This window comes from Macaca nemestrina, chromosome 14 (assembly GCF_043159975.1).
Source record: "Macaca nemestrina isolate mMacNem1 chromosome 14, mMacNem.hap1, whole genome shotgun sequence".
NCBI lineage: Eukaryota > Metazoa > Chordata > Mammalia > Primates > Cercopithecidae > Macaca > Macaca nemestrina.
Genome location: NC_092138.1, coordinates 112,118,822 through 112,137,207, shown reverse-complemented (window position 1 = coordinate 112,137,207; position 18,386 = coordinate 112,118,822). Strand labels below are relative to the sequence as shown.

Sequence of the window (18,386 nt, the reverse complement as noted above, 5' to 3'; positions counted from 1 at the left end):
GATCCTGCCCTGCTTTCTGGGTTTGACTTGGACTTTCTGGCTCATCTTCCAGCCCCCAGGTCACTGTGAGCCACAGAAGAGATGCTGTGTGAGGGGGCTTTTGGAGGGTGGTTCTAGGGATCCACTCTGGACACAGATGGAGCATGAAAGAACATACTTGTTCCAAGTGCTTCATGTGGTGTCAGCCACTCTTTATAAACATGTCCATCTCTCTGCCTATCTCTACATGAAACCAATGTCAGGCCCAAGTAATAGCCACGGTCCCCTGGACGTGACAGGAATGCTGCCTTGCTCACATTATTTTTTCTTTTTCTTTTTGAGATGGAATCTTGCTCTGTCGCTCAGGCTGGAGTGCAATGGCATGATGTCGGCTCACTGCAACCTCCATCTCCTGGGTTCAAATGATTCTTCTGTCTCAGCCTCCCAAGTAGCTGGGATTACAGGTGTGCACCACCATACCCAGCTAATTTTTGTATTTTTAGTAGAGACGGGGTTTTGCCATGTTGGCCAGGCTGGTCTTGAACTCCTGACACCAGGTGATCCACCTGCCTCGGCCTCCCAAAGTGCTGGGATTACAGGTGTGAGCCACCGTGCCTGGCCACTTACATGTTTTTTTCATGTTCCTCTTGACATTTTTACACTGCTCCAACATTACAATGAGTATGTACATTTATTTCTATTTTTTCATTTATTTTTTCTGAAGTTACTAAGTCAGTCAAGAGTACGTACTAATTTTATAATTAAAAAATAGCTGCTGCCATTGTGAAGAACAGTTGTGAGCTCCTTGTGTCCTCAAAAGTCATTGGTCAGTTGAAATGAAGTTAATGGTACTGGCCGGGCATGGTGGTTCACTCCTATAATCACAGCACTTTGGGAGGCTGAGGCGAGTGGACCACTTGAGGCCAGGAGTTCGAAACCAGCGTGGTCGACACGGCAAAATCCCATCTCTACTAAAAATACAAACATTAGCCAGGCGTGGTGGCGAGTGCCTATAATCCCAGCTACAGGCAGGAGAATCTCAGCTACAGGCAGTTGAGGCAGGAGAATCGCTTGAACTTGGGAGGCGGAGGTTGCAGTGAGCTGAGATTGCGCTGCTGCACTCCAGCCTGGAGGACAGAGCCAGACTCTGTTTCCAAAGAAAATAACTTAATAGTGCTAAGGGCAACCCTGAAAAGGGAAAGGGGGAATGGAATGGAACGGAACGGAAAGGAAAGGAAAAGACAAACTGGAACAGAGGTCAAGGTCGAGGCTAGCACCCGCCTTGTGGATTCTAAAATAGAGATAAAATAAGACAGGAAAGGGGGAGATTGAAACTGATGATGAAGAATGAGCCCCATGGTTAAGTGGCCATTCACCTGGAACCAGGTGGGGACAGCTCACAGGGCAGGAGGCAGCTCTGGAGGTCCTGGGAAGGGCTGCAAGGGGCCAGGATGGCAGGCAGGAGTCATCCCGGGACAAGTGAGAATCAGGACTTGACCTCGGTCAATCCTGACTCAGACGTCCCCAGGTGAGCTCTCAGTGTGCCAGGCCCTCCCAGGACCTAGGGGACACTGGCGTGGGTAAGAAGGGTAGTGGCAGAAGGTCCCAGGTCTAAGGTCCACTCCAGGTGACCCTCCCTCCCAAGGGTGGTCCCCTCTGCACACAGCACTGCCTGCTCCCCTGAAATCCTCCCTCAGGTATGTGTCAGCCTGGGTCCGCCTGAGCTTCTCTAACTGTCCATTCTCACTGGCCTCGCGCATGTCTGCAAGCCAGGGGAGCCACAGTTGGGACAGCATGGTGGCCAGTGGGGTGCAGGGTCCTGCGGTGCAATCTCCGTCCCTCGGTTCCTGAGCTCCTGGCTCTGTGGCCATCCACCCTGCCCTGTTGGCTGTTGGCTGCCAGAGAACTGCTTTCAGAACAGTCCCAGTGAAAGCACATGGCATTTGACAAATCAATTTAATGCAGCCACAAGTACCAAAAGCAAAATCAGATGTCTAGGAATCTTAAAAACATTACACTACGTGAAACAAGCCAGACCCAAAAGAACAAACACTACATGGTTCCATTTAAATGGAATACTGGGAGCAGTCAAATTCATAGAGACAGAGAGGAGAACAGGTGTTATCAGGGGCTGGAGGGAGGAGAGGCTATTCAACAATTTTTTTTTTTTTAATTTTTTTGAGATGGAGTCTTGCTCTGTTGCCCAGGCTGGAGTGCAGTGGCACACTCTTGGCTCACTGCAAACTTCACCTCCTGGTTTCAAGCGATTCTCCTGTCTCAGCCTCCTAAGTTGCTGGGATTACAGGTGCCTGCCACCACTCCCAGCCAATTTTTGTATTTTTAGTAGAGATGGGGTTTTGTCATGTTGGCCAGGTTAGTCTTGAACTCCTGACCTCAGGTGATCCACCCGCCTTGGCCTCCCAAAGTGCTGGGATTACAGGCGTGAGCCATGGCGCCTGGCCTCTACAATACATTTGATCAGTGCGGTTTCTGTCTGGGATGATGAAAAAGTTCTAGAGATGGATGAGTGACAGCTGCACAGCATTGCAAATGTACTTCCTGATGCTGAGTTACACACTTACAAATGGTTAAAATGGCAAATTTCATGTTATATATATTTTATCACAATAAAAATTAATATTGTTATATGCCAAAAGTCAGCGAATTTACTTTATTTTTTGAGATGGAATTTCACTCTTGTTGCCCAGGCTGGAGTGCAGTGGCGCAATCTCGGCTCACTGCAACCTCTACCTCCTGGATTCAAGTGATTCTCCTGCCTCAGCCTCCCGAGTAGCTGAGACTACAAGTGCGCGCCACCACGCCTGGCTAATTTTTTGTATTTTTAGTAGAGACAGGGTTTCACCGTGTTAGCCAGGATGGTCTCAAATTTCTGACCTCGTGATCCGCCCACCTCAGCCTCTCAAAGTGCTGGGATTACAGGCATGAGCCACTGCACCAGGCCTGTACTTTATTTAATTTTTTTTTTTTTGATACAGAGTCTGGCTTTGTCGCCCAGGCTGGAGTACAGTGGTGAAATCTGGGCACATTGAAGCCTCCACCTCCCAGGCTCAAACCATCCTCCCACCTCTGCCTCCAGAGTATCTGGGACCACAGGTGCATGCCACCACACCCAGCTAATTTTTGTATTTTTTTTTTTTAGAGGTGCGAGTCTCGGTATGTTGCCCAGGCTGGTCTTGAACTCTGGAGTAAAGCGATCTGCCCACCTTGGCTTCCCAAAGTGCTGAGATTACAGGCATAAGCCACCACACCCAGCCGAATTATACGCTTTAAATGGGTGAACTATCAGGTATATGAATAGTATCTCAATAAAGCTGCTTTTAAAAAAAAATCAGAGTCAAGGATGTCTGAGTCCAGAGCAGGAAAGAATGCAAGGAGTCTGAGAACAAGGGTGGGCGTGGGTGGTTCTGCCTCGCACATCACCTGATGACATTTTTTAAAGGCTAGAAGTTTAATCGAGGTTTTCCACCTTAGCTGTGTAACAGAATCACCCAGGGAACTTATTCAACTATTACTAACCTGGACTCTAAGGGGCCAGGGACCAGATATGAGGTTTTTTTTTTTTTTTTTTGAGATGGGGTCTCGCTCTGTCGCGCAGGCTGGAGTGCAGTGGCCGGATCTCAGCTCACTGCAAGCTCCACCTCCCTGATTTACGCCATTCTCCTGCCTCAGCCTGCCGAGTAGCTGGGACTACAGGCGCCCGCCACCTCGCCCGGCTAGTTTTTTGTATTTTTTAGTAGAGGCGGGGTTTCACTGTGTTAGCCAGGACGGTCTCGATCTCCTGACCTTGTGATCCGCCCATCTCGGCCTCCCAAAGTGCTGGGATTACAGGCTTGCGCCACCGCGCCCGGCCCAGATATGAGTATTTTTAAATGGCCCAAATTCTAAATGGCCCAAATTCTGCTGGCAATATGCAGCAGCCTGGGGCTCTGGTTATGGGGCTAAGGGATTCCGTGTCCCCAGAGGTCATGCCTACTGCCTATAAGCTGGGCTCTCCCTCACGGGCCACACCCTAAACGCAGGGCCCTAACCCTGGAGCCCAGGGCAGAGTCACAGCGCCAGGACTTGGCCCTCCGTGGGGCAGGGCTCCGGGGCAGGAGTCACTCACCTCTCTGGCCCGGGGGGCAGTGGGTGCATGCCACCTCCCCGCTCTCTGGGATGGTCGTGCAGGCCGACTGGCCAGGGCAGGGACAGGGCTGGCAGTCATCGGCTTGGCCCGCGAAGGGGTTGCCATAGAAACCCGGCAAGCAGCGTTCACAGGATGGGCCCTCGGTATGGTGGCTGCAGACGCAGATCCCTGAGGGGCAAGACAAGCACCTGTTTACCACTATCTGAACCCAGAATGCCCAGAGATGGTGGGCATCCTCGCGGGAGAGGTCAGGGAGCACGTCCCGGGCAGAAGTGGGGTGGGAACCTTTCCCAGGTGGAGGCAGCAGAGCCTGGGGATTGAGGGTCCAGGCCTGGAGCTGGACCACCCGGTTCATGTCCACTACTCACTGCCTGTGCAAAGCTGGGCAAGTTGTCCAATGCCCCCATACCTCAGTCTCCTCATCTGCAAAATGGGAACAACCGCAGCACTGACTTCAGAGGGTTCTTGTCAGGGTCCAACAAGATCATGCATTCAAAGTGCCTTGCAGACTCTCTGGCACACATAATCATCGGTGCTGCTGTTATTATTATTATTACTAGTCGAGACAGTCTCACTCTGTCACCCAGGCTGGAGTGCAATGGCGAGAATCTTGGCTCACTGCAACCTCCATTTACCAGGTTCAAGTGATATTCCTGCCTCATCCTCCCAAGTAGCTGGGATTACAGGCGTGCGCCACCATACCTGGCTAATTTTTGTATTTTTAGTAGAAATGGGGCTTCGCCATGTTGGCCAGGCTGGTCTCAAACTCCTGACCTCAAGCGATCTGCCCACCTCGGCCTTCCAAAGTGCTGGGATTACAGGCATGAGCCACTGCGCCCGGCCAGCACTGTTATTATTTTGTATTCCGAAATCTCTCTCTGAACCAACAGGTGACACAGCTACCATTCGCTACACGGTTGTTCTCTTGATTCCAAGGGACCAAAAGGAAGAGCAACTTTTCCTAAGGGAGACACAGACCCAGAATTCTGCCTCACATGACTTTGCAAAGAGGATACCTAGTCTCAGAGGCGGGAACCCGTTTCTGCCCTCTGGCTCCTGATGACGGTGGATTCTGCAAACTCTTCTTCCCCAGGCTGACCACACCTGGCATCTGCTCAGAGCCTGGGGTGCCTGAGAAGGGAGGCCCACTGCCAGGGGCTGAGTGAGAAGCCTGGCTGAGACGGGGTTAACCAAGACCACCACTTCCAGGAGGTCCCCAGGCAGCACCCCAGCAGCCGAGGCAAGGTGACCTGGGAGGAGGAGTGAGGACCAGGTCGCTCGTGCACAGCAGGGCTGGCATCCAAAGGGAACTGCCCCAGCCCAGGCCCAGCACCCGTAGGCTCATTCCTCCTCCCAGCCTAGGGAGCAGGGTTACACTGCCCATTTCACAGATGAGGACTTGGCCAAGCTGAGCGGGATGCTGTGGCAGGGCCAGAGGCTCTGTGGGGATGACAAACTGATCCCAGCTATGGAGGACTCTGCTTCCTCCAGAGGGGCTGTGGGAAGCACTGCAGCAGGGAGGGATTACGTGGCCTCATCTGGGCTTGATTATTGATGCCTGCCACGGACACAGAAGAGAGAGTGCCCTGTATGCGGTGTGTGGCATGTGGCGTGTGGCTGTGGTTGCCCTCCCCGGCTACGTTGGCTGACTTTTTTTCTTTTTTGGGATGGAGTCTTGCTCTGTCGCCCAGGCCAGAGTGTAGTGGCGTGATCCTGGCTCACTACAGCCTCCACCTCCCGGGTTGAAGCAATTCTCATGCCTCAGCTTCCTGAGTAGCTGGGATTACAGGCACCTGACCACACCTGGCTAATTTTTGTATTTTCAGTAGAGATGGAGTTTCACCATGTTGGCCAGGCTGGTCTTGAACGCCCGAACTTAGGTGATCTGCCTGCCTTGGCCTCCCAAAGTGCTGGGATTACAGGCGTGAGCCACCGCGCCTGGCCTCTTCCCCTTCCCCCCACCAGAGTCTTGCTCTTGTCGCCCAGGTTGGAGTGCAATGGTGTGATTTCGGCTCTCTGCCACCTCCACCTCCTGGGTTCAAGCGATTCTCCTGCCTCAGTCTCCTGACTAGCTGGGATTACAGGTGCCCGCCACCACGCCCAGCTAATTTTTGTATTTTTAGTAGAGATGGGGTTTCACCATGTTGGCCAGGCTGGTCTCGAACTCCTGACCTCAGGTGATCTACCCACCTTGGCCTCCCAAAGTGCTGGCATTACAGGCGTGAGCCACCACGCCTTGCTACTGCCTTTTCAGGAAAAAAATGCCCAGTAGCCTTCTTCTCAGAGAGCCCCCACCTGCTCTGGGGAGGCAGCAGGCGTCTAGGCATGAGGCCTTCAGTGTGGGAGTAGAGAGAGGCCTGGATCCAGCTTTCTCAGGTGCCTCCTGGCCATGTGACCTCGAGCAAGGCCAGGTCTGCTCCTATAGAAGTGGGGATCAGGCCAGGTGCGGTGGCTCAAGCCTGTAATCCCAGCACTTTGGGAGGCTGAGACGGGTGGATCATGAGGTCAGGAGATCGAGACCATCCTGGCTAACACGGTGAAACCCCGTCTCTACTAAAAAATACAAAAAAAAAAAAAAAAAAAAAAAAAAACTAGCCAGGCGAGGTGGCGGGCGCCTGTAGTCCCAGCTACTCGAGAGGCTGAGGCAGGAGAATGGCGTGAACCCGGGAGGCGGAGCTTGCACTGAGCTGAGATCTAGCCACTGCACTCCAGCCTGGGTGACAGAGCCAGACTCCGTCTCAAAAAAAAAAAAAAAAAAAGAAGTGGGGATCAGTAGGCAAGGCATGGTGGCTCACACCTGTAATCCCAGCACTTTGGGAGGCTGAAGCAGGAGGATCACTTGAGGTCAGGGGTTTGAGACCAGCCTCAACATGGTAAAACGCCACCTCTACTGAAAATATAAAAATGAGCCGAGCATGGTGACAGGTGTCTATAATCCCAGCTACGCAGAAGGCTGAGGTGGGAGGATCTCTTGAACCCAGCAGGAGGCTGCAGTGAGCTGAGATTGCGCCACTGCACTCCAGCATAGGCAATAGAGCGAGATTCTGTCACTCCCCACAAAAAATAAAATAAAATATAAAACAAAAAATAAAACAAAAAGAAGTGGGAATGAGTAGCCAGTAGTGACCAGGCCCTGGGAGTCCAGGCTGGAGAGAGGCACAGCTCTGCCACCTGCTGGCCATGTATCTGCCCGTGGGGCCCTCCCCTGTGAGACGGGACAGGAAGGGTCCTGGCTCCCGCAGAAATGTCTGCAGGAGTCAATGATGTAGTGTAGAGAAGGTGAATAGCACATATAGGAACCTGGTGATACTATTTTATTATTTCCCAGGTGTCCTGAAAAGTAGAGACTTTAATTATCTGCGCTTCCCTGAGGCAGTCCCGGTTAGCTACGGCTGAGCTCTGATGCAACCCAGGCCTGTGTTTTCAGAGCCTCAGTGTCTCCTGACCTCCATGTGGCTTTGTCCAGAAACAGAGGCTGTGTATATACTGTCAATATCCCCACCTTACAGAAGAGGAAGCAGGCTCAGGGAGGGAAGTGACTTTCTCAAGGCCACTAAGGGGTGAGGGTGGCAGGTCTGTGGTTCTGGGTTGGCACCTATGAGCTGCTGTCACCTGTGTGACCCTCATGGGAACCCTCCTGCTGTCACCCGCCATGCTGGTGCCTCTGCCCTTCCTCACAGCACCTTCTGCATGTAAGAACCCCTGAGGTCTTTCTCTGGTCCTTCCTGGGAAAAGGATCAGCCTGGGGAGAAGGTGGCACGGACAGACGGCCCGCATAGCAGCTGGCTTCCAGCTCTCACCTGATGCATAAAAAGTCCTTGGCACAGAGTCTGAGGCTTCGATAAATTCCAGTAGAAAACTTTTTTTTTTTTTTTTTTGAGACGGAGTCTCGCTCTGTCGCCCAGGCTGGAGTGCAGTGGCCGGATCTCAGCTCACTGCAAGCTCCACCTCCCGGGTTCACGCCATTCTCCTGCCTCAGCCTCCTGAGTAGCTGGGACTACAGGCGCCCGCCACCTCGCCCGGCTAGTTTTTTGTATTTTTAGTAGAGACGGGGTTTCACCGGGTTAGCCAGGATGGTCTCAATCTCCTGACCTCGTGATCCGCCCATCTCAGCCTCCCAAAGTGCTGGGATTACAGGCTTGAGCCACCGCCCCCGGCCAAATTCCAGTAGTAACTTTTATTAAAATATGAGGCGCCCAGGCAGTAAGCAGCACGGGAAAGCTCAGTGTCCACACTGCCCCTCAGCTTGGCCAACACCTCAATGCCTGTGCCAGGCTGGTCCTGTCCAGGTCAGTACTCGTCTCGCTGTTTTGGGTATAACCCAGGTGCCTTCAGATGGGGTGCCGGGACACTCACCTGTGTTGGGGTCACAGGTGCCATGCTGGTTACAGGTGCAGGGGACACAGCTGGCATAGGGACCCCCCTGTGGCGTCTCCCTCTTGTATCCCGGAGCACAGGATTCACAGAACTGGCCCATGTAGCCACTGGGACATGAACAAGTCTCCACCCAGGAGGCTGGCGGGGAAAGCCCTGGCCGGGCGGATGTGAGCCGGACCTCAGTCAGGAACACTTGGCCTGCAGGGCGAGAAGGGAGAGAGGAGGAAAGGAGGCACAAGCTCCCCGCACATGCTTCCCCCCAAAACCCTCCTGTTCACATATGAACCAGGCCCACGTATATAAAGGCTGCCTAGCAATCAATGATTTTTTTTTTTAATTTGAGACAGATTCTCACTCTGTCACTCAGGCTGGAGTGTAGTGGTACAATCATAGCTCTGCAGCCTTGACTTCCCAAGCTCCAGTGATCCTACCATGTCACCCTCCCAAGGAGCTGAGACTACAGGTAAGCCACCAAGCCCAGCTAAGTTTTAAAAATTTTTGTAGAGATGGGGTTTATCCATGTTGCCCATGTCTTGAACTCCTAGCCTCAAGTAATCTTCCTGCCTTGGGCCTCCTAAAGTGCTGGTATTGCAGGTATGCGCCACTGCGCTGGTTGATTTTTTTTTTTTTTTTTTTTTAATAGTCAATTCAAGGGTAAGAGAGATGAATCGGCAGTTTTCAAGAAGAAATAGATACGGCTGAGAATTTTATGGAAAGATATCCACTCCACAGGTTATTAAAGATATATAGATTTAGGCCGGGCGCGGTGGCTCAAGCCTGTAATCCCAGCACTTTGGGAGGCCGAGACGGGTGGATCACGAGGTCAGGAGATCGAGACCATCCTGGCTAACACGGTGAAACCCCGTCTCTACTAAAAAAATACAAAAAAATAGCCGGGCGAGGTGGTGGGCGCCTGTAGTCCCAGCTACTCGGGAGGCTGAGGCAGGAGAATGGCGTGAACCCGGGAGGCGGAGCTTGCAGTGAGCTGAGATCCGGCCACTGCACTCCAGCCTGGGTGACAGAGCGAGACTCCGTCTCAAAAAAAAAAAAAAAAAAAAAAAAAAAGATACATAGATTTAAACAACGATGATACCATTCACACCTCTCAGACTGGTAACATTTTACAGATGAATTTTAGTGGAGGATGGGGTGTAGGAAATTCACCTGGCCTGCTCATAACTGAATGCTACATTTAGGCAAAGTGTAAGGTCTATTTCTAAAGCTTTAAGATTTTTCTTGTTGTTTTGTTTGTTTGTTTGTTTGTTTGTTTTGAGACAGAGTCTCGCTCTGTCGCCCAGCCTGGAGTGCAGTGGCCGGATCTCAGCTCACTGTAAGCTCCGCCTCCCGGGTTCATGCCATTCTCCTGCCTCAACCTCCCGAGTAGCTGGGACTACAGGCGCCCGCCACCACGCCCGGCTAGTTTTTTTTATTTTTTAGTAGAGACGGGGTTTCACCAGGTTAGCCAGGATGGTCTCGATCTCCTGACCTCGTGATCCACCCGTCTCGGCCTCCCAAAGTGCTGGGATTACAGGCTTGAGACACCGCGCCTGGCCTGTTTTGTTTGTTTTTAAGAGAGACAGAATCTTGCTCTGTCACTCAGGCTAGAGAGCAGTGGTACAACCATAGCTCACTGCAGTGTTGAACTCCTGGCCTCAAATGATCCTCCTGCCTCAGCCTCCCAAGTAGCTGAGATCAAAGGTGTGTGCCATCATACCCAGATAATTTTTAAATTTTTTGTAGAAAAACAGTTTCGCCCTGTTGCCCAGGCTGGTTTTGAACTCCTGGCCTCAAGGACTCCTCCTGTCTCAGTCTCCCAAAGTGCTGGAATTACAGGCACGAGCCACCACGCCCAGCCTAAAGTTCTAAGTGTTATAGGAGATTTTGAGACTAATGACTAGAACAGGATTTTGATGTAAAAGAAGCTATTTGACACAGAAATGTCAGTGACATTTCTTACCTGCAAGGAAAGTGAACATTTTGTGTTTAGATAAACTATAATGGGTATGTTTTAAAAATAAAGAAATCTGATATTTGAAAAAAAATGAGTGTGGATGTATGAATACTAATCAGGAGGTTTTGCTTCCAGTAACAGAGGAGTAGGGGATCCTGGCAGATGAGCCTTACCACAGAAAACAACTATAAACTCTGGGCAAAATATGAAAACGACCATCTGTAGACACAGAACAGGGAGACCAGGGGCGGCCGACACTCCTCATCAGAGCAGCCCTTCTGAAGGAAAATTTGGCAGCGTGGATCAAAATGGAAAATACTCCCTCTTTGACCTAATATCTCCATTTCCAGCACTCTGTCCTAAAGCAACACTTATACTGGAATACCAAGACTTTTCTATGAGGCTGGTCCCTATTCCCTGTGACACGGCTGTAATCGGGAAAACTGGAGACCACTCAAGTGCCTGTCAATAGGGGGATGGCTAAAACCTCACAGAGCATCCACACCGCAGAATCTTACACACCAGACCCAGAAAACCAGGTTTTCTACGTGTAATGACAAGGAACAACCTCCAGGACACACTGTTAGCTGACAAAAAGCAAGTCCCAGGATATTGTACTGTGTGATTACTTTTCTTTCTTTTCTTTTCCCTCCCTGCCTCCCTCCCTCTCTCTCTCTTTCTTTTTCTTTCTTTTTTTGAGACAGGGTCTGGCTCTACCACCCAGGCTGGAGTGCAGTGGCATGATCTTGGCTAACTGCAAACTCCGCCTCCCAGGCTCAAGTGATTCTCCCTCCCGAGTAGCTGGGATTATAGGTGTGCACCACCACTCCTGGCTAATTTTGGTATTTTTAGTAGAGACAGGGTTTCCCCATGTTGCCCAGGCTGGTCTCAAACTCCTGAGCTCAAGCGATCCACCTGCCTCGGCCTCCCAAAGAGCTGGGATTACATGAGCCACCGTGCCTGACTGTGTAATCACATTTCTATGTTAAAAAAAAAAAGGCCAGGTGCGGTGGCTCACACCTGTAAATCCCAGCACTTTGGGAGGCTGAGGTGGGCGGATCATGAGGTCAGGACATCGAGACCATCCTGGCTAACACGGTGAAACCCCGTCTCTACTAAAAATACAAAAAATTAGCCAGGCGTGGTGGTGGGCGCCTATAGTCCCAGCTACTCGGGGGGGCTGAGGCAGGAGAATGGCGTTAACCCAGGAGGCGGAGCTTGCAGTGAGCCGAGATCGCGCCGCCACTGCACTCCAGCCTGGGCGACAGAGCGAGACTCTGCCTCAAACAAACAAACAAAAAACAAACAAACAAACAAACAAAAATACAGATGTTAAGCACATACACATAGAAAGATTTAGAGACAGGCCTCCCAAAACATTACCCACGGAAAGAGGAAGTTTGGGGATTGCAGGTGCAAGGGAGGGTCACTATGTCGCCTGCTTCTCCAGTGCATTCCAGCACCCTTGGACTCAAAAGAGGCCTGGGGAAAACTGACCATTTGAGCCAGAGGTTCTCAAAAAGAGCAAAGTCTCCCTCCCCTGGAAGCAAATCTGAGGACATGTTGGTTGTCATGTGGATGAAGAGGCCTAAAGTTCCCGGAAATTGACATTCCCAGAAACTCCCCACGTGACTATCAAATGTCCTGCTTGGTGCTGGAAGGGTAGAAAAACCCCTTTGTAAACATCTGAGCCTAGAGCTCAGCTTCATTTTACACACAGACAGTAGGGCTTTTGTTTTTTGTTTTGTTTTTTTAGAGACAAGGTCTCGCTCTGTCACCCAGGCTGGAGTACAGTGGCACAAATCACTATAGTCTCAACCTCCTGGGCTCAAGCGATCCTCCAGTCTCAGCCTCCTGAGTAGCTGGGACTACAGGTACAGACCACCACACCAGGCTGTTTTTTTCTTGTTGTTGTTGTTTTGAGATGGAGTCTGGCTCTGTCGCCCGGTCTGGAGTGCAGCGGTGCAATCTTGGCTCACTACAACCTCCGCCTCCCACGTTTAAGCGATTCTCCTGCCTCAGCTTCCCAATAGCTGCAATTGCAGGTGCATGCCACCATGCCCACTTAATTTTTGTATTTTTAGTAGAGACGGGGTTTCACCATTTTGGCCAGGCTGGTCTCGAACTCCTGACCTCATGATCCACCCGCCTCGGCCTCCCAAAGTGCTGGGATTACAGGCGTGAACTTCTGCTCCCGGCCTATATTGATTTTTAAAATAGTGTGTGTGGGTAGGTTATAATGAGGAACACATCAGAGGCTAAGGCTGTCAATCACTGTGACCAGGGTGGGAGGTGGTGACAGATCCCCATCAATGATGTGTGATAGCTTGGCCCCCTTTGGGAAGACCAGACCCTCCTAGGGTGGCTTAGGTAGAATACCACCAGTGACCAGCATGGGACTCACTCTCCCAGAGGACACCTGGACTGCCGGCTGTGGGCTGTGTCCGGCAGGGACCGGGGCTTGGTGGATTCAGCGAAGGTGGAGTGCCCACACCCAATGGGTCTGGGTGGCTTGCTGGCCGCACACCTGCCTCTGAGGCCCATCCTTTAGGCCTCTCTCCTGTCCAGTCCCTGCGTCTGACCTCAGCCACCATCCCCACTGCCTTCACAGGTTATATGACCTCTGGCAATGGTCCTGACTTTTGACTCAGATTTCTTCTTGGCAGGACAATAACCACTGGCCACCAGGTCCCAACAAGACCGTGGCCCCAGGAGCCCAGCCCAGTTCTGAGAACTGGCAAGCGCTCGGGTCTTGGGCATGTGGTTGTCTTTACTGACCAGCAGGGCTGGGGCCGGGACTGACACGGAGGCGGAGGCTGGTCAGGTTGGTGAGGAGCCGCTGGAAGTGGAAGGGGGGCAGCGGAGGGGCCACATCCTCAGAGGTCTCCTGCAGGCTGGCGAGAGAAGCGGTCAAAGTGAGATCCCGACATAGGGTGGGGGTGCCACGGCTGGGGATGGGGTGCAGCCCCCCAGACCACAGGGGCATCTGAAATGTGCCCGGACCTCAGAGACCACCCCCCCACCTCCCCATCTCTCAGGACACAAGAGGATACTTACTGGAACCTGAGCTCTACCTCCCTGGGATGCCCGGTATCCTGGGGCCCAGACAAGCTAGAGTGCCTCAGGGACAGGGCCAAGCCCGCCCCTTCCAGCCTCAGCTGCACAGGGAGTGGGGAGCTCCTGGGGGGCACCTGGAAGGTCAGGATGAGGGGCTGCCCATAGCTGAACCGCTGATCTCCCAGGAATTTCTCTGAAGACAAGAGAAGAAGGCTTTGACAGTCTTCATATGGTTAGCATGATTTTAAAAGTCTATACTGATTTTAGTGGCAACTAAACGTTCAAACAAGATAAAAGTGCAGTGGGTAGAAAATCAAAAGTTCCCTGCACAGCAGACCCTGCAGGGGACCCACCCACACCTCCGCAGCCCGTCCCCGGCTTCACAGGCGTGTGACCTGTGCAGTCACACACGCCCCCACGCTTGGCTTCATGCTCTGCTGTGACCATCTTCACATTCTTAATAATTTTATCTTTGAACTAGGGTTTTAGAAGTGGTGTAAAACGGAACACGGAGTCCAAGCATGAATGGAGGGGATACACACACACGTGTGACCACAGAGGCTGCCACCTGCTCGAGAGCAGCATTCACGATGCCCACGAGCACGGAATTCCTAGGGAACACCCAGCAGCCGGAGTTTGGCGGGACTCCAGGTGACATTTAAGGTAAGCGAGCTGGCTGAATGAGCAGAGGCGCGCTGGGCCCCAGGCCACACCTTCCCTTCCAATCAGAAGTTGCTCCAAACTTGGAAGGAAGGCACTGGCGTTCTGAGAAACACAAACCAAGGAGAAGCCCTGGGCGGTACCTTCTGACTCACGTCATGTCCCTGTATCAACCAATCATTGCTTCGGAAGATCGTGACCCATGAGGAAAGAGCACGGACCACCCTCCTTTCCCAGCAGTCTTTCCCTTACCCGTGAGAAAGCCACGGACGTGTGCCACGTTAGTGGAACATGCATGTGTCAAAGAGTGAAATCAAAGTGGCTGGGCTTGTCGTGTGCGGTATTTCCACCGTCCTCGTAAGAACAAAATACGCAGCCGGGCGCGGTGGCTCACGCTTGTAATCCCAGCACTTTTGGAGGCCAAGGCGGGTGGATCACAAGGTCAGGAGTCCAAGACCAGCCTGGCCAAGATAGTGAAACCCCATCTCTACTAAAAATACAAAAAATTAGCCAGCTGTGGTGGCGGGCACCTGTAATCCCAGCTACTCGGGAGGCTGAGGCAGGGAATCGCTTGAACCCAGAAGGCAGAGGTTGCTGTAAGCCGAGATCGCACCATTGCACTCCAGCCTTGGCAACAGAGCAAGACTCCGTCTCAAAAAAAAAAAAGGAATGGTAAAATTCATGCTAATAACTTAATATGTTTCATGCTAATAACTTAAAATTTTCCTTTACCTAGAATGGCATCAAATAGCAAACCAAAAAACACCATGACAAATACAGGGCAAAACTGCAGGGAGAAACAAGTGTTTCTATTTTAGTACCTTTAATGGTACCTCCCCCTATTTGGGAATTGGGGGGCAGTTTTCATTCTGCAGTGCACCCCTCAAATTCTGTAGTATGCCCCGCCACAGCTTCGGTGGGCAGCTCCTGATACACTGAAAGTCCCTGTGTCCCTCTGCCCCGGAGCGTTTCCTGGCTGGGGGAATTGCTCACCTGAGAAGAAGCAGCCTGAAGCAGGGAGCCCTGGGAGATGGTGGCCACATGCTCCGGCTGCACCCCGATTCGGCCTCCAGAATCAGTCACCAGCGCCAGTGCAATGCTCCTCTCCCATCTTTTGCTACTCATGTTCTACACGTGAGATGGTTCCACATACTGTTCCACAACTGGCAGTCTTTGTAAAGGCTGCATCACAGTCCACCAATAGGCTACCCAGTCCCTCCTAGGACAGTCCCAAGCTTACACCACTAAATACTCCTTTTTTTTTTTTTTTTTTGAGACAGAGTCTTACTCTGTCGCCCAGGCTGGAGTGTAGTGATGTAATCTTGGCTCACTGCAACCTCCATCTCCCGGGTTCAAGCAATTCTCATCTCAGCCTCCCGAGTAGCTGGGATTACAGGCATGCACCACCACGTCTGGCTAACTTTTTTGTATTTTTAGTAGAGACGAGGTTTCACCAGCCACCATTTCAGGCTGGTCTTGAACTCCTGACCTCAGGAGATCCACCCACCTCGGCCTCCCAAAGTGCTGGGATTACAGGTGTGAGCCATTGCGCCCGGCCTACATACTTATCTTCACTCAGCTCCTGGTCTTTGCCCCCAAGTGCTCATAGGCAGACTACAGAAAGTGGACATGCTGGCCAGAGGGTCTGTGGGTTCATTCCCTCTGATGCTGTCACCAGCCAGCCCAGACGCTTGTTTCTGTGTCCCCTCCGTGAGCAACGGGCAGAAGCCTGGCTCCCCTGCCATGCCCTCACCTCCAGCTGCTCAGGGTGCCCTGGGAGTGGGCCGGCCTGAGAGCACCATGAGGCCAGGCCGTCCATCCATCTCACCCCTGCAGTGTGCCCAATACCCAGCAAGCACTTCCTGCGGGAATAAGCCCCTCTTCTTCCATATGCCAGCAGAGTGGCCACGGAACAGAGTGTGTTTTTTTGCTCATGGGACTCTGAGCTTGCAGCACCTGCCCCACAAAGGGCCCGAGGCCTCTGACTTCCTGGCTGCGGGGCGCACGGCTCCTCAGCCATCCGTGACTCATCTCCTCGGCCTCTCTGGGAGAGGGAGGGAAAGGGCAGAGCTGGTCCGGGGCGCTGGCAGGCCCTGAATCAGCCACAGTGGGGCTAAAGACGGGCTCTAGGCTCTGGGTTCTGGGACTGAGACAGTCACCAGGAGACCACAGGTCCCCTCACTGTGGGGTGGAGAGGTCAGAATGATCAAGAACCTCCTTCCTTTTGCAAGAATGCCGTGGCTCTGGGCTTGGGGTGCGGTGGCCTGGTGGGTGAGGGGCTGATGAGAAACAGAGATTCTCTGGGCCATGACAGTGGCTATGGCTCTGTGGCACTGAAGAAACCCTCCGTGACAAAGCTGTGACCAGAAAAATGGGGGTTTCATCAGATACTGTGGTCTGATGGCAGAATAACAGCCTCCCAAAGGCATCTACACCCTAATCCCTGGAATCTGTTTATATGGTGTGTTCTGTGGCAGGGGACATTAAGGTTGTAAATCAGCTGACCTGAGGTAGGAAGAGCATCTTGGGTTATCCAGCTGGGCCCCATCAATCATTAGAGATTAATGGTAAATACGCAAAAGGGAGGCAGGGGAGTTGGAGCCAGTGATGGGGCATGAGACAAACTTGGCTGCTTTGCAGATGGAGGAAGGGGCCACGAGCCCAGGAATGCAGGCAGCTTCCAGAGGCTGGGAAAGGCAAGGAAGGGACTTTCCCATGGGCCTCCAGAAGGAACTCGGTCCCGCTGACACCTTGATGTTAGCACCGAGAGACCTATTTCTGACTTCTCCAGGACTCTAAGAGAATAAACTGGCATTGTTTTCAGCCTCTAATGTGTGGCGAGTTGTTTAGCAGCAGGAGGAACCGACACAGGGCAGTCAGCCCCCACCTGGTGCTGGAGGTACCTGGTGCTGTGAGCTCCTCCTCGTCTTCTGGGCTCAGGAGGACCCCATTTGGGCTCCATTGTAGGGGGTGCTCGGGGCCCCCCACACTTCTGGCCCACCAGCCTTCGGCTCCTAGACAGCAAACACAGACATCCCCCAATCAGTATGAGGCCCTGGAGGGTGGTGTCCAGGTGCCAGCCCCAGCTGGAGCCTTGGGGTGGGAGGGAGCCTCAGGAGAAGCTAGAAAGCTCAGGGACCCGGCTCTGCTTGGGGCATGGTCAGGCCTGGAAGCCTGCCCTGCCCTTTCAGTGGGGGTTTTGAGCTCAACATGAAGACAGCCTGAAGACCCCCACATGGGTGCCCTGGGACATCAGGGGCATCTCTAATAGTACCAGACTTGACCTCATCTTCAGGCTCTCAGAGAACTTTCTCACCTGTGACCTCATGAACCCTGTCCTTCTAGTGACCTGTGTTATTAACACCATCGCAGGCAGGGAGGCCACCTGGTTAGGAAGGGGTCCAGCCAGGATGGGAGCCCAGGCCTTCTGATCCCCAGTACCAGTTCAGTGCCTACTCCCTCTGGCCACAGCAGTTAACACAGAGCACAGCCCAGCACACAGCGAGTGACCTTAAGGGGCTGCCTCTCCAGGGGACAGGGGGCAGTGAGGCAGAGGCCAAACATCTGAGGCAGCCAAGGGGTAAGAAGGAAGGAATGGAGTGGGGAAAGAGGTCAGAGAAAGGAAGATGTCAACATGAAGAGAAGTTTGCAGACAGGCTTTTAGAAGAAACTAGGAGGCGGGGCGCGGTGGCTCATGCCTGTAATCCCAGCACTCTGAGAGGCCAAGGTGGGCGGATCACCTGAGGTCAGAAGTTCGAGACCAGCCTGGCCAACATGGCAAAACCCTGTGTCTGCTAAAAATACAAAAATTAGTCAGGCATGGAAGCAGGTGCCTGTAATCTGAGCTACTCAGGAGGCTAAGGCAGGAGAATCACTTGAACGTCGGAGGCAGAGGTTGCAGTGAGCTGAGATTATGCCACTGTACTCCAGCCTGGGTGACAGAGCAAGACTCTGACTCAAAAAAAAAAAAAAAAAAAATCAGCCAGGCATGGTGGCTCACGCCTATAATCCTAGCGCTCTTGGAAGCTGAGGCAGGTGGATCACAAGGTCAAGGGATCGAGACCATCCTGGCCAGCATGGCGATACCCCGTCTCTGCTAAAAAAAAAAAAAATAATAATAAATAATAAAAATTTAAAAACCACTCAGTTTTCTTTTTTCTTTTCTTTCTCTCTCTCTCTCTCTCTCTCTTTCTTTCTTTCTTTCTTTCTTTCTTT

The 18,386-nt window shown here is 52.3% G+C and overlaps 1 protein-coding gene across 1 annotated transcript in view; it reads right to left on the bottom strand.

The window, feature by feature from the left end:
• Nucleotides 1-18,386, bottom strand: part of LOC105464043 (laminin subunit gamma 3) — a 90,256-nt gene that overhangs the window by 30,464 nt on the left and 41,406 nt on the right. Inside the window, exons 9-13 of the mRNA XM_011711666.3 lie at nt 17,075-17,185; nt 13,512-13,704; nt 13,233-13,348; nt 8,483-8,701; nt 4,106-4,294 (exon numbers count right to left, since the gene is read on the bottom strand). Coding sequence (XP_011709968.2) covers nt 4,106-4,294; nt 8,483-8,701; nt 13,233-13,348; nt 13,512-13,704; nt 17,075-17,185 — 828 coding nt within the window. The remainder of the gene's footprint in view (nt 1-4,105; nt 4,295-8,482; nt 8,702-13,232; nt 13,349-13,511; nt 13,705-17,074; nt 17,186-18,386) is intronic.